This window comes from Astatotilapia calliptera, chromosome 5 (assembly GCF_964374335.1).
Source record: "Astatotilapia calliptera chromosome 5, fAstCal68.1, whole genome shotgun sequence".
Lineage (NCBI taxonomy): Eukaryota > Metazoa > Chordata > Actinopteri > Cichliformes > Cichlidae > Astatotilapia > Astatotilapia calliptera.
Genome location: NC_137426.1, coordinates 16,447,419 through 16,462,428, shown reverse-complemented (window position 1 = coordinate 16,462,428; position 15,010 = coordinate 16,447,419). Strand labels below are relative to the sequence as shown.

The window sequence follows — 15,010 nt, the reverse complement described above, 5'->3', positions numbered from 1 at the left end:
ACCCTCACAACTTCCCTTTTGCCGGCAGAATGAGAAATAAAAAGGCCCCTTTTAATCGCTGTCTGTAGATGACTCACTGCCGTGATTGGAGACAAAAGCACAATAAAAATATGTAATTGTCGCAATATTATTTGTCTTTATTAGAATCTTGTCAGATTGACTTGCTGCTGGTCTGCATATCAATGACAGCTGCAGTGCAAGAGGGTGGCGGGGACTATAATGCCAGTGAAAATGTTTTCGAGACAACCAGATTTAATGCTAGAATAAGGTTGTATACTTAAGATGCAATCCTAAAATTACGCCAATGTGAAGAAGCCTTTGGCTGCCAAGTAAGAAATCTATAAATGTTTCAGTAAAGCAATGAGTGGATTAGAGGAGGTTTTTTTAAACAGATGAAGGAAAAAAAGAAAAAATATAGAAGAATTAATACATGAAGAGGAAGGGAATAATAGATACGAGTACTGGTCGGATTTGATCACATATGGACTCTTATTCAGAACTCTTGGTTTTACAATGATGGGCAGTGGAGCGGGTTGTTTAGCAACTGAAAGGTTAATGGTTCGATTCCCACTTTCTCTAGTGAATATGTTGAAGTGTCCTTTATAGTTTGATTTTGAGAAGGGGAATGTTTTAACCTAAAGCACAATCTTTTCCAGAACTTAATCAAGTAGCTTTAGTGGTTGAAACTCAACCACAAAAGGAGTGAAAATGAAATCAAAGAGCGAAAGAAACACAAACCGCAGCGCCCAGGTCAGATTTACACCCCTGGCAATATACTATCCCATCAGTGTTAAACTGTTTAATAACCATTTACAATGTTTTATAAACCTCATTTCCAGCTTTACAATATCTAGCAGCTCAAATATATGGTTTAAAGACCAATTATTAACCAATTACTAAGCACTTTGTAATCATTTTGTTGTTAACATAACTAAAGCTAATTAAGTACTTGTAATTATTGCATTGGGATCATACAGTGGATATGTTTTAGTAGCTTGCCCCTTTACTGCTGCATTTTTTAGCATATCTCCCTGCCTTGTTTCCCTTTATCTTCTCATTTTGTTTCTTGTGCCACAGGAGAGCAATGCCCCAAGGGCCAACTGCAATAAGATGATAATGATGTTTACAGATGGCGGGGAGGATCGCGCACAGGAAATCTTTGAGAAGTACAACTGGCCCAACAAAACAGTGAGTTTGTCCCTATGAGGATGTTATCTGTTCAGCCCAAGAGATCACGCATCTCTAGAAACAGCCTTTTCTCTCCCTGTTTCCATTGTTTTCTGCTGACATTGTCTGAATATAGCATAAACAGATCTTTTAGCTAGACAGTCAGACATGCCAAGCCTTCCAATCTGTGCATATAAAGTGCTCTCCAAGCTTCTTCACTCCCATTTGTTTTGTTTTTTAAATCTCCTTAGTCTTTCTTCAACTCGCTCCTCTCTCGCATTCCTTCCCTCTTATTTCGTCTCTTTTGTTGTGTAGCTGCTGGTGTTAACAGCTCTGACCTGCTGACTAATTAGCCACTTTATCATCAGAGCCTGTAATATTACAGCCAGTAGATACTCCACTAGTAGCTTGTTGTCACTTCCACCCTTCATTTCCCTGATTTCATAGTTCTACCATTATTCATTACTCTGCGGTTCCTTCATGACGAATGCTGTCATATAGGATTAATCTGCAGTTTCACTTCTGTATCACTGTCGTCTACTGTTGGAGATGTTTGTGAGGTCAGTCAGTATAGTTTATGTACATGATGCTGACTTTATTGCCAGTAAGTAAGTTTGTGGATTATTGTCAGTTACTTTTTTATTTATATATATATAAATTTCCTTGATGTGATTCGTCTCTTTTATCTGTTGTTTTCGTCAATCAGGTTCGTGTTTTCACTTTCTCTGTTGGCCAGCATAACTACGATGTCACCCCTTTGCAGTGGATAGCATGCGCCAATAAAGGTAAGTGGAGAAGTTCATACTTGTATGCAAAGTCTAAGAAAAGGGAATGATTTGTGTCACCCATTAATCACAGTGTAGGCATCTACATACTTGATGTGTGCTTGAAAACATGCAGTGCCGTGATTATACATCCACCACATGCCCTCGAATCAATATAATGCTATTTATTAGAACACTTTTGGACCCTGATGAATGATATTGTCTTAGTCAAGCCATTCTGAGGGGGGAAGTGTAAAAAAAAAAAAAGCAAGAAAATAGCTAAATTTAGCGTGCCTAGTTTATTTTTCAGAACTTCCATGCTGTAATTATTTATACAGATAGGCTGTGTCCACTTGTTTGCAGAGCACAATTCAAAATACAGAATGCCTCTGTAAACTTATTACTTAAAGTTATATGAAAAGTGTGTTAAATGATCGTTTTTAGAATAATTAGGGTGCTGTTCTTGCCAAAGAGCTAACATGTCTAAACAGAACATCTACAGGGAATGAGACTGTGGGGAAGTCTGAACTTTCCATGTTGTGAGGCGATACTTCTTACTGTTAAACTAAAATTCTGAAAATAAATTTGGTGTATTATGTGTAGAAACCCTTGTATTATAATGAAACTGTCAAAATTGTATTACCTTTCAATTCTGTTTTTTTCTATGAAGTAAACTGGGAGATTTTTTTTAGCTTTTAGTTTAAAATAGAATAGAGAGACAGCATTGAAACTACCAGCATCATCCTAAACCAGCTGTGGTTTAGGAGGTCTGGTTGGTGGTTTGGTCCCTCTAGTCTGCATGTAGAAGTGTTCTTGGAGAAGATATTGAACCCTGATTTTCCCCGATCCACCCATCAGAGTGTGAATGTGTGAATATTAGGTTTAAAGCACTTAGGCATAGAAAAAGGCACTTGTATGAATGGGTGAATAAGGCTTATCGTGAAAAGGCTTTGAGTGCTCAACTAGAGTGGAAAGTGCTTTACAAGTACCATTGCACCAAAAGTCTGTTTATCTGTGAATTCTGTTACAAAAGTTATTACACATGCTGTTCACAGTTTTTGGATTTCACAAGATTTTAAAAGAAAACTCCACACGGCTTTCTTTCTTTCCCTCTTTTGTCCTGGGATAATGAAATACAAACTGCCTGAAGATGTAAACCCCTGAAAGCTTGTCGGCTGACCTCAGGAGTGCGTTGGTGTACAATTAGCAATTTTCACAACCATATATTGGAACAACAGATTTTCGTAAGAATCTGCTTTGGCAGTCATCAAACCACTAAGCAAAGGACTTTTCCTTATGAGAGGGCACAAAATTGCGCAATTACGCCTTACAAAAGAAAGCCTGATGAGTACAAGCAACACATTCTTTATTCAGATGAAGCAAAAAGCCATTTGTCTGGATTTCAGTGTTTGGTGTGGACCTGGCAATGAATGCCAGAGTGACTGCATAGGTCTGACCTTGAAACATGGAGGTGGGAGCATGTTGATATGGGTCTGCAGTAATGCCAGAGGTTTAGAGGAGGTGGCGTTTGCAAAGTGAGCTCACTCAAATGCAGAATAAAGAGTGGGCTCGTAGTGTCAAGAAGCTTGGCAAAAGACACAAACAATCGCACATCTTTTGTTTGTTTTTTTCAAGAAAAGTGAACTATGACTTAGCCAAGTATGTCTTCTGACGTGAATCCAACAGAACACCCACATCTGGAGAACTTAAAGTGCAACCCCTGCAGCAAAGAGGATCTGAAAAGAAACATCTGTGAATAATGGCAGAACATCTCTTCACAGATTTGTGCCAGACTGATATCATGCAGAAAATATTTAAGCATGGGTGCACTGACTTGTGTTGTTGTTCCTTAATTAGTTAAAAGATGAATTAGTCAAGTAAATATTCAGTTATTTAAGAATAAATGGTTTAATTAATGAGATTAACGTTATTAACCCTCTCAAGGCAGGTGTTGCAGATTTGCAACAGTTAAAAACTAACAACCTGATTACCCCACATACATATTTTATGAGTTCTTTTTACTCAGAAGTACCACTGCAGGACTTGGTTGTGCATTACCAACAAAAAGTTTAATTTGAGCCCCAAGGGTTAATGTTGTCCCAGACCTTCGTCAGTTTTGTTATACATTGTGTATACACAATCACAAAATTTGGCTACTTCACCCATAGTAATCAAAAACCAAGCCTGATATTTTTTGATAGCACCTTAAGGGTCCCTTTCTGACCACCAGTGCTTAACAAATTGATATTGCAGAAAGTCCAAACTTCCACCTTTTACATCAAACTGAGCCAATTTAGGCAAGGATCGTCATTGCTGAAGGGAGCTGGATCTCTAGCTATAGCCCAGAGATGTAGAGGAGGTGACATTTATAAAAAGGCCGTTTTCAGCTAAATCGGTCGCAGTATCCAATCCCGAGTGCTTCACGGGGTTGTGCACCTTGAACTTTTCCTGCTGGGTCTCAGACTGTCGACACAGAGTTCTGCTGTAACATCCACTGACGACTGAGGAAACAAAAACTCAGCTCACAGGAGCTGAAAACCCAGCAGATTGAAAATCTGGAGTTTTTTGTTTTTTTTACCAGAACCAGTAGCATCTTGGTAGATTTGACTCCCTCCAACAACATTGTTTCCCCAGAATTGGAATTAAAGTTAATGCGTCACTGTTTTGATGGGAAATACTTGAAACAATCCAAAAACACTAAGAGCTAGAGCATTGCCCCAGGAGACTATAAGTTCAGTATGACAGTGCAACTTTGTAATCACACGTTGTCACTTTTATTTTTTAGACCCTGTTGATTCTGTTGATTTAACCTGTTGCCTTGCAGCAGTGATAAAAGGTGTCCACCGGGACAGTGTGACTTCACATCCGAACCCAACCACGCCCATCAGTGATGCTCACTGTGCTCTGAAATAAAACAGGTTTAAAGCTTTCAGAAAGATAAGGTATTAAGACACTGCCTTCCATCTGTTGTTGAGTTGCTTTAAAATAATGTCTTCTGGCATATGATGCTGAGATCAGCAGCCCTGAAATAACCCAGCAAACAGGCAGCTCTGCCTCTGACCCTCAGTCTGACAGCCCACATGACTCAGCTGGTCTTCCTGTGAGCTACTTTGTCTTCATGCATCTCATCTTGACTTAGCTCATTTGTCTCCAGCCTAGTTTGGTGTTGTTGTCGAGCTCACTCTTATGTTTTTAACCCGCTTCTCTTTTGGCCTGTTGTGGTTTGTTTAATTTTGTTTCTCAGTGTTGTGATTTATCTGAAACTGCTCCTTTATGTGGCCTTTAGTTGTGTGCCGATTAGCTTATTGCCAGTGAAGCCACGTGCTTCAGAAGTATCTCCCCAGAAGTTGTTATTAATTAGCAGGAGGAGTCTGGTAGCAGGATGATTACCATGCCATCTCCCTGTCAGGCTGGGGAAAGTCCAGGATTATGCCTCTGTGCCAACAAGCTCTCCTCTGTTCATGACTGTAGTGATTACCATGCTACTAAAGTCTATGCTGGCATAAGACAATAGTGTTGACACACAAGCCTCAATGGAGCTGTCCTCTCGTATCTTCAGTACTTATTACTCTTTGGTATCTCACTCCAGCAGAGCTAGCTCCCTGACACTTCCAGGCCCTAACCCTTCACCCATGACACACACACACACACACATTCGACAAACCACATTAATGCACACCAACAAGCACAAACATGCACAACTAGGGCACTTGAAGATGCTAGTTGTTGCCTCACTTGAGCTGCAATCCCATTCTAAGAAGAAAGCAACCTCTCTGTGACTCTGAGGACAATGGGACCATTTCGGCATGCTCTCACACAGTGTAACAAAATCCAAAACAGAAAAGAAAGTTATCTCCAAAAAACAGGTGAAGTCGAGGATACAAACAGCAAACGTCACATGCCGCGCGGGTGATCCTAATACTCCCACAAAAGTGTTGAATTTAATCCAAAGTTAGAAGTACAATATTCCACAAATCATAATGCCCACCACCAAGAGAAATAAAATCAATTACACCATGAAATTAGGTGCACGGGTTTACTGGGTAAACTTCAGTTTAAATACTTTGTCTCAGTAAAAGCATTAAGGAAACTGGATGTCATCAGAAAGCTGTTTATTCTGTTCTTCTGAGCAGGAGATTGCATTCTTCTTTACACAGTAAAAACTATCAGGCCCAAAAGAAGTCACCACCTCGATTTAACTAAGAAAACAGGAGAAGACGAGCCTTCCATTGAATAATTACTGCAGTGGTTAATATGTTTGGGCTGGCAACAGTTTGGGTTATTTAAACCCGAACTGATGCAGTGAGTAACTTCTCATTACTTAAATATGTTGGAAGGCACATTGGAAAGATGTTATTCCATTTTGGAAGCTTCACATTATCAGCAAAGAAAACATCTAAGGGCATTACTGAAACTACAAAACCGGGTTAAGACCTGTTCAGTGAATTATTGAAATCTGGAAAGATACTGTGATCCATCATCTGTGAGGACGGCTGGAAAAATGTCTCGAATGATTGTGATCGCGAAACTACACGACTATAATGAATAACCAGGTTTTTGTCATCAGTGGATTCTTTTTCTTCCCTGATGGATATATTCCAGGAGAACAAAACCAGGATTCATCAGGGTCAAAGTGGGACAGAGACATAATTTCACCCATGGATTGGCCACCAGAGTCCACTGAAAATGTTTAAATGTGCTGGGGAAGACTTTACGCGGTGGTCTGACTCTCGCATCATCAATACAAGAGCTATAGACAGAAATAAATGTTGTGACACTGCATATATTTATCAAAAAGGATCAAAGCTAAAAGTTTTCTAGTGTAATATTAGTGTGGATGTTTTTGGCCACGCAGTGTTTAAGTTTACATCAATGATTAGTTTTTTGTTTTTTATAGAAATCAAAGTTATTTTTAATAGAAAGGCTTGATATGTATTTGGTAATCAGTGTATGTGATTTCTTTAGACTCCAGTACTTAAAACATGTATTAGACCATGACTAAACATAAGGTTTGAAATGTCACAGCTGCCCTAAATTTACATTACTGGTATTTAACAAAATCATTTTTGTATTTTTCTGTGATTGTTAATTCCCCGTTATGCACAAGCACATGTTAAAATCGAATTATTGTTGGATTATTGTTGTAATACATGATTTTTGAAATTCACCATTTAAAAAAGCAAAATAATAATAATATTAAAATAAATGAATAGAAGAGCACACTATTTATTTTTTACTAAGATGCCAAATTACAGTTATTTACTCAGATTCCTGAACAGAAAAATTAGTTTGAGTGCTTGAGTAATTTCTGACCACTCCAGTATACCAGCTCAAATTTGTGTGTAAAACACAAACTCAGTTCATTGAATTCAGTGTTTTGTTTTGTTTTTCATTTTAAATAAGTTTTTGGCACATTTCTAAAACATTTACATGTTCTTATTTTTTATGGCAGGGGAATAAAAAAGTGTGTTATCACCAAGCACTGTATTTGTTTAACAGAGACCCAAATTACTTCCTAAATGTGAAGAAGGAGTTTGAGGAAAACTGAATTATAGTCAAAGAAAATAAATGATTGATAAAGCCCGTAACTGAAAATCTTCACTGAACCTGCAGCGCAGAGCGGAGATTTACATTTTGGTCACTGCACACATTTTCCTTTTTTCACCCCTTGCCGTGCTTTGCTCCATAACCACTTCCCTGGCACACAGTCAGAAATCACTTGGACAATGGCTGTTATTAACAGAGCAGTAACAAATGGCTGTGCCCTGCGTGTGTGCACATGTGAACCTCAGTCTGAGGGTGCAGAGATGTGTACGGATGAGCACGTGCGCTAATGAATGAGACACAGGAGACAAATTTCAACGCAGACCAGGCGAGTAAAAAAACCGCATAATGTATCAAAATAATGAAAGTTATCTCCACCTTTTAACATTCTGGGGATGCTGCCTCCATTTCGCAGCTCTTTGTATAAACATTCATGGCTTTAATAACTTGAGGAGCAGCGTGGTTATTGACCCAGTCGGGCATTCTCCTCCATTCCTAATCAGCAGAAGCAGAGCCTTGGGCTCAGCATTCCCAATGAGCCACCACATTTACATCCTGCAACGCAGCCACGAGTCTGAAAGGGTCAGTGGCTACAGGCTCCTCCATGCCTGCAGTGCCCAACATCATCAGCTGAAGATGGTGTTATTAAGTGTGCCTCATAACATGAAGAGATTAGACTCCAATCTTTAATGGATCACTTTACTGCACACTGTGACTGTTTAATTTTTGAAAATATATGTATGACACGGGCTGCTCCATGAAGCAGACTGGATGCAAGCTCGGCGTGGAGATAGTGCATTAATTCTCTCCTCTTAATCTTCAGGTTACTACTTTGAAATTCCATCTATTGGAGCCATCAGAATCAACACTCAGGTAAGATATAAAGAGTTTGTATTAGCTGCAAAATGGTGTTGGGAATACTACTTTTAAAATTAAAAGTTAGTAATGGCACCACTTCTACAGGCTGTTGATTCTTCACCAGCTTTGACAATAGGAGCACAAAAGATCTTTGTGTAATAATTTGAAGGAATATCATGGAAAATTCTTGGATGTAGTGAATGACAATATGAAGAGGGTTGGTGCAACAGTAGAGGATGTCAGGAAGAGGGTAAGAAGGAGGCAGATGATCTGCTGTGGTGTCCTCTAAAGGAAGCAAATGAAAGGAGAAGAAAACAGTAATGTGAAATCCTGTTTCTGATGTTAGAAGAAAAATGCTACTAAAACGTTAACAATGAAAGTCATTCTTATCCTATAATTTGACCACTAGCCTTAGCGTGTGTGGCTGGTCACACGCCTGTTGAGTTTAAGTTGCTTAAAGCAGCAGATGTTTATTTGGCAGATAAAAAGCTGCGCAAATTCAGAACGTTGCTTAAAAACATCCTACCAGATGAAAGGAACCAATCTAGCTCCGTGTAAGATATCCTACCCTAAAATTTGATTCGTAAATTTGATCAAATGGCTTTTGCTGATCCACCTGTACAGAAGAAGAAGACAATCTGCCACAGCAAAGGGATGCAAATGTTTATACATGCAGATTTCCAGAAAGATCTGTACTTTAGCTTTACTTTAATTTAGATGCATATTTTCGCTCAGAACTTCACCTGATTATTTTGTAGGTTAATTATATAATTCTGCTACTGACTCTCCGAATCCTTTCATGGACTCAAAAGTCCACAAAACGATATTTTAAATGAAGAACTTAGTTTACTTTTCTGCCATGCTGGCTTTGATGATAATTACACTGTAGCTTTGCTTTCAAGAGTTCCTGAGGAACAGAAGAAAGCACAGCTGGATGGCAATAAATTGGAAGTGACACGAGTTTAGATGTACCGATAACAAATCTGGTCTTTCCATGAGAACATACCTGAACGCTAAGTAAAGTAGAAGGCCCGCAGACGTCCCCTGCCCACCCCATGCACGCACACATACACATTTGCTTAAGGCACTTTGGGCTTCGAGAGGCCCTCGGGATAACCTCATTCTAGCTGGAGAAATTGACTCCATTGTTTGGTGGTGGGGGAGCTGCTCCAAACCCCTCCTCCCCTATGCTCCGCTTCCCACCCACCCCCAGTGCCGGTGAGTGATCAGGCCCTAGAATAGACTGTCAGCTGTTCCATTAACTCTGGCATATTTATATTCTGAGAGCCGCCACTTACTCTAATAGGTTTTCTGAAGGTGGGTGACTACAGCTTTCTGTGCAGGCCCAGAAGACACACTGGGGCCAGATGTTATTTAACCACCGTCTGCCCTTCAGTATCACACACTCATCGGGTAGTCTTGCTTAAATATGATAGTACTATTCAAATAGCAGATGGACTACAGAAGGCAAAAAATTATTATTATACTCACCATCCTGAGTCATACTTTTATGAATGAATAGTTGGAAATACTTTGACTTATATATCCTGGCTTCTTTGTATGGGATCTCAGTGGAGCAACAATAACAGTGCAGGCATTAGTTTGGATGTTTGGCTTCTGTGTGACCAGACTGGTGAGTTCACTGTCTGCATTTGTGTGTGTGGGGGGGGACCAGATATCTCCAGTTGCTGACTTTTTATGTTTCCCAGATTGTTGTAGCCGGGCAGAAAATTCCCCCTCTCTATCCTGTGAAGAGGTCTGGCTGTCACTGTCCTGATGGAATATCTCCCTGTGGCGCATTAAACCGGACTTTTATTGAGCTAATAATAGAATAGGTTACGCTTGTCAGCACCTTACTGTTCAGACGCTGGAAAACAACTGGTCAAAATCACGATACTGAAGTAGCTGCATGCTTATACAGGTCACGCCTTTTGTGTTTCAAGGGTAGATGGTGTCAGGGGTCAGACCTTTGCAATATCATTTCCCCTTTCGCTGCTGAAGGGATGGAAATTTGTCGTTATGTGCAAACTGTTAAATTAACATTTAACCCAGATGACCTGCTGGGTTTTTTTTTTGTTTGCTTTTTGCTGATCCTGTTACACTTAATTATATTGTGGTGATACATGACTTTATGGCTCACTGACTGCTGAGTAGGATACTCAGGAAAAAAGAAGCTATTATGGCAGAAGTATACAGTTAGTTTTAATTATACAACAGTTTTGCCTTCTTCTTCTGGTCTCTGTGAGATTATATTTCTGGCATCCATTTCTTTCCTCTGTCATAAGGTGACTTTTTAACCAGTTAAGCATCTCCTAACAGACACAGATCAATCAGTTGTTTTCAAAAAAGACATCCCAGTTTTTGTTTGAGGTGGCTTCAGACGGCAAAAAGAAAATAATGAATATGATGTATTACTAGTAGACTTAACCCCTCACCTCTATTCACAATTGCTGTGGGACGCTATCACATTCCTAGCATTGACAGGAAAGCCTCTGGGAAAATGGCGTGGTTGCACGTCGTGCCATTGACACCCTTAATGTGTTTTTAATAGCTCCTTCATAATGATGAAAAACGGCCTTGAGCGGCTCAGGACTGGAGGCTTTATGGCGCGGCAGGACCGGGACACGGCTGCTGCTGGTGGCCCGCTGCTTTATGTGGTGATAGAGACGAGGCCGGTCAGGGTCTTGTAGTTTTATGACAGATGAACGTCGGAAGGCTCTTCAAGTTCTCTGCTTTAATGGCAGTACATGACACGCACTATAAATGGCTGTTTGATTATGTGTGAATACTGTAGGCAGTCGTACTAGCATTTGTGGTTTTGCTGGTGCAGGAGTACCTGGATGTCCTGGGCCGTCCGATGGTGCTCGCCGGGACTAAAGCCAAGCAGGTGCAGTGGACAAACGTCTACCAGGATGCACTGGTAAGCAAGAATTTATAATCATAATGAATTTATAAGCATATCCTGTGCACGTATAGGCTAGGAGTTGATACACTGACAGTACAAAGCAGTGGTGAAGTCATACTATTTTTAAAGCAGGGGGTACTTTCATTGGCTGGCATATAAAGTGGTTTATTTTTTGCAAATCGCTGTAAATCGTCAGAACACTTTTATTCAATTCCATTTCACTGTACCGGTAGTTTTATTTATATAGCATCAAATCACAGCATTTAACCGCCTATGAGCAAGCACTTGGCGACAGGGGGAAAGAAAAAGTCCAGTTTTTCACAGGAAGAAACCTCTGACAGAAGTTTTCTCTGGGAAGACCAGCCATCTGCCGCAACCTGTTGGGGGTGGGAGGTCTTATCATTTACTAAATCGGGCATGACTGGTATGTAGAAACACGGTGCGTTCGAGATATGTTGGAACTCAGGACTCATGTTCCTGAAAACATGAGTTTGCCGTTAAAAGAATTCATGTGGCAACAACAGCGAGAAAGAAATGGAATTTTGCAAAACAAACAAAAAAAGGGGGCTATGACGTCGTCTATGTGGGGTGTCCATACCTTGGTTTATGGTGGGATTAGTCACCCATCTGGCCACCTCTTGCATTTGCCCCTGGTAAACAGTGTTCTTCATATTTTTGTTGTCATCTATATCTGGGCATGTGCTTTAAGGATACAATTAATTTGATTTCTAATGTGTTTTATTAGGGTTTGGGCCTTGTCATCACCGGCACAATGCCGGTCTTCAACCTCACTGCTGATACTGCAAGCTCTCGGGTAAAAGCAACACTGCAACATAGCATGTGACCTTAAAATAGCTGTGCTTTTGCACTTTATCATTATTATTTAGTAAATATAATGTTTTGGGTTGGGTTTTTTTTTACATCTATCCAGGCAGGTAGGGCTGTAAAGTTACTAAAAACAGACACAAGTTGGAGGAGCAGAAGGATTTGAGGTTTTATTTCTTGTTGTTGACCATCATCAATCATTTGTAACGGTGTCCGCCCAGCTGCTCTTCTATGCAACACCTCCCCCCTGAGGTGACGACAGACATCACAGCAACTCATCTGTACTATCTACTAACATCCATAGATGCATCCAGCTTTCAGTATCCATGACCAAAGTATTTACTCTGAGCTTATCACAAAGGCTTAAAGCAGCAAACCGACTCAGTTTAAGATAGACTGTGAAAATATGTGCTAATCAGATTGCGCACAAAGTGATAAGTCAGAGATGGCATAGAGATGTTCTTAGCACGCTCACGGCACAGCCACCAGCCCCGTTTGATTCTCTGATACTAGCGGCGGCTGTGGATAAAATGCTTATAATTGCTTTATGTCTTCTGCATACAGAACCAGCTCATCCTTGGAGTCATGGGAGTAGACATTGCAATCAACGAAATCAAAAAGAAGACACCTACATACAGAGTGAGCATGTCGCTGAAGATGTCTCTTGTGTTACTTTCAGATATGTGTGGTTTTTTAATAATTTCAAAATTCCCTTTTGTGCTGTGCAGCTTGGAGCTAATGGCTATACCTTTGCCATCGATCCAAATGGTTATGTACTGCTGCATCCCAACCTTCGGCCTAAGGTAGACCCAGTTATTAACACTTCTGTGCATCTAAAGAGTTGTCAATGTAAAATTCTGGACATTATTCCTGCTGACTGACGTTCAGCCTCCTCCTCCATCTTCCACTGCTTTGTCTCTCTGTGCAGATCATTAACTTCAGGGAGCCCGTCACTCTGGACTTTTTGGATGCAGAACTGCAAGACAGCAACAAAGAGGAGGTGCAGAACTATTCCCGTGCAATATCATGACTGTCACCACCTGTGTCTCATGCAATTTGTGTTACATTTAACCTTTTAACTGTCACTTGTTTTCAACCATTTTTGTCTTTCATTATGAACACTCACGCCACAGCCTCTGTGTTTCGCTTGCCTTTCAGATCCGCCGACAGATGATTGATGGCAAATCAGGGCAAAGGAAAATCAAGACGCTCATTAAATCAGTTGATGAGGCAAGTCATCAATATATGAAACTCAATCATGATCCGAAGTAGCACCTTACTGGTGTTGTAATGAATTTGAAGCGCTCGGTATGTTTAGTGTCTGTTGTTACTCTCCGATTATGGGAGGAGGTGTGAAGGTTACCTTTTTGTGGTTGCCAACAGAGGTACATCGACGAGGCCGTGCGGACGTACACGTGGACCCCTGTGGAGGGTACAGATTACAGGTAGGTTGGAAATGCAAACATGCATCACCTGACCGTCAGAGAAAAAGATGGCGCAACTTGAACCTGTGAGTGAAGTCCAGATTTTACACTTTAAATTGTTGAGTCACAAGTCTCAGATATCTGCTTGACAGCTTCTGCCTATGAATGTTTGTGAACAGTGGCTTCCCTGAATTAATGGCGGCTCGCTAATGAATTTGACTGAAAATTAAAAAGCCACTTCTTTTTCTATCTTTGCTAACATTTCTGAGGAGTAGCGTAAATTAACTGCTTAGTTTACTCATCTCAAAACTCGGTTGAACATTTGAAGTTGTATCATAATGACATTTCCTCTAGGCAACACTCTGCAAATTACAGTTTATGACATTCGGTAGTCCTACAAATGCCTGATTTGTGTTTTTTATTACGTCTGCTGGCTGCGTGCCTAGTCCTGGCAGAGTGCATATGAGGCTCTCGCTGCACAGTCCTATTAATATCCAACTCAAATGGTTATTCCAGTGTATTTAAGAATCTGTGTGAAACTCAAATAAACCGACATCCAAAGCTCTGCACAGTAGTGTATCCTACATTGTGCAGTTCAAGGCTCATAGAATTTTTTTTCTGTTTGAGTTTTAATCTCTTCCTATTATATCTGTGAAGACTTCTATTTTAGGCTTGCGTGGCAACAAAGATCAAGAAATGGGACATCTCTGTCCCGTTTAAATTCTGCTTTCGGCGATGACTGTTTGTACAATTTATGACCTATTATGTCTTAATGGTGATGTATTGCAGGGTAAAAGTGACGTACTTTCACAGTGGCCTCACTAGTATTGGATAAAAATCAGGCTCTCTGAGGTGTTTTCTATTTTTTCCATCTTTATTGTTTAGGGTCACTCTTACTGCGTTTACCTGCGTCATTTGTAGCTTCAGATGGCAGCTGTTTCCCAGAGAAAAAGCTTTGATGAACTGATTGTACACAAACTGCTCAGAGCCACTCAGCAGACAAATGCTTCCTGTATTTCTTGTTTCATTAGCATTTCATACAATGCAGGGGTACTTGGCGATATGATTATTATTAGTTTAATTGTTCTTTATTTATTGTTTTTCTTTTTTATGCCTTGGATTTTATTATCTTATTTGATTATGTGAGATTTTATATTGTAATGTAATTATTATTTATGTGGAGCCCAGGAAGGACTGTTCCATCTTTTTTATAGATTAAGGGGAATTCAAATAAACAGTAAACAAAGAAAGCAAGTGGCTGGTGAATATAGTGGATCTTCATCAGCTAAACTAGTGATTTTCCCTAAAGAAGGTTGGCCACAGTTTTAATGGTAATTGTTATCATTGCCAACAATCTATAGTGTCAAAACTCCCATTAGCTGCCTCACTTTAACTCAAGAAGAAATACAGCAAACTCACAGTTTCCAGCCAATACGTGAATTTGATTGTGATGCTGGTTTCCAACTCTATATTTTTAATCATGGACTACACCAAACTAGCTTTGGATGATTCAAAGTTCCAAA

General features: G+C 40.0%; 1 protein-coding gene across 2 annotated transcripts in view; it reads left to right on the top strand.

The window, feature by feature from the left end:
* Positions 1 to 15,010, top strand: part of cacna2d2a (calcium channel, voltage-dependent, alpha 2/delta subunit 2a) — a 181,906-nt gene that overhangs the window by 155,271 nt on the left and 11,625 nt on the right. For both annotated transcript variants that reach the window (XM_080301747.1, XM_026167551.2), the window contains 10 exons: positions 1,078 to 1,188; positions 1,874 to 1,952; positions 8,299 to 8,348; positions 11,164 to 11,253; positions 11,984 to 12,052; positions 12,628 to 12,702; positions 12,792 to 12,866; positions 12,992 to 13,063; positions 13,222 to 13,293; positions 13,447 to 13,508. In XM_080301747.1, coding sequence (XP_080157873.1) covers positions 1,078 to 1,188; positions 1,874 to 1,952; positions 8,299 to 8,348; positions 11,164 to 11,253; positions 11,984 to 12,052; positions 12,628 to 12,702; positions 12,792 to 12,866; positions 12,992 to 13,063; positions 13,222 to 13,293; positions 13,447 to 13,508 — 755 coding nt within the window. The remainder of the gene's footprint in view (positions 1 to 1,077; positions 1,189 to 1,873; positions 1,953 to 8,298; positions 8,349 to 11,163; positions 11,254 to 11,983; positions 12,053 to 12,627; positions 12,703 to 12,791; positions 12,867 to 12,991; positions 13,064 to 13,221; positions 13,294 to 13,446; positions 13,509 to 15,010) is intronic.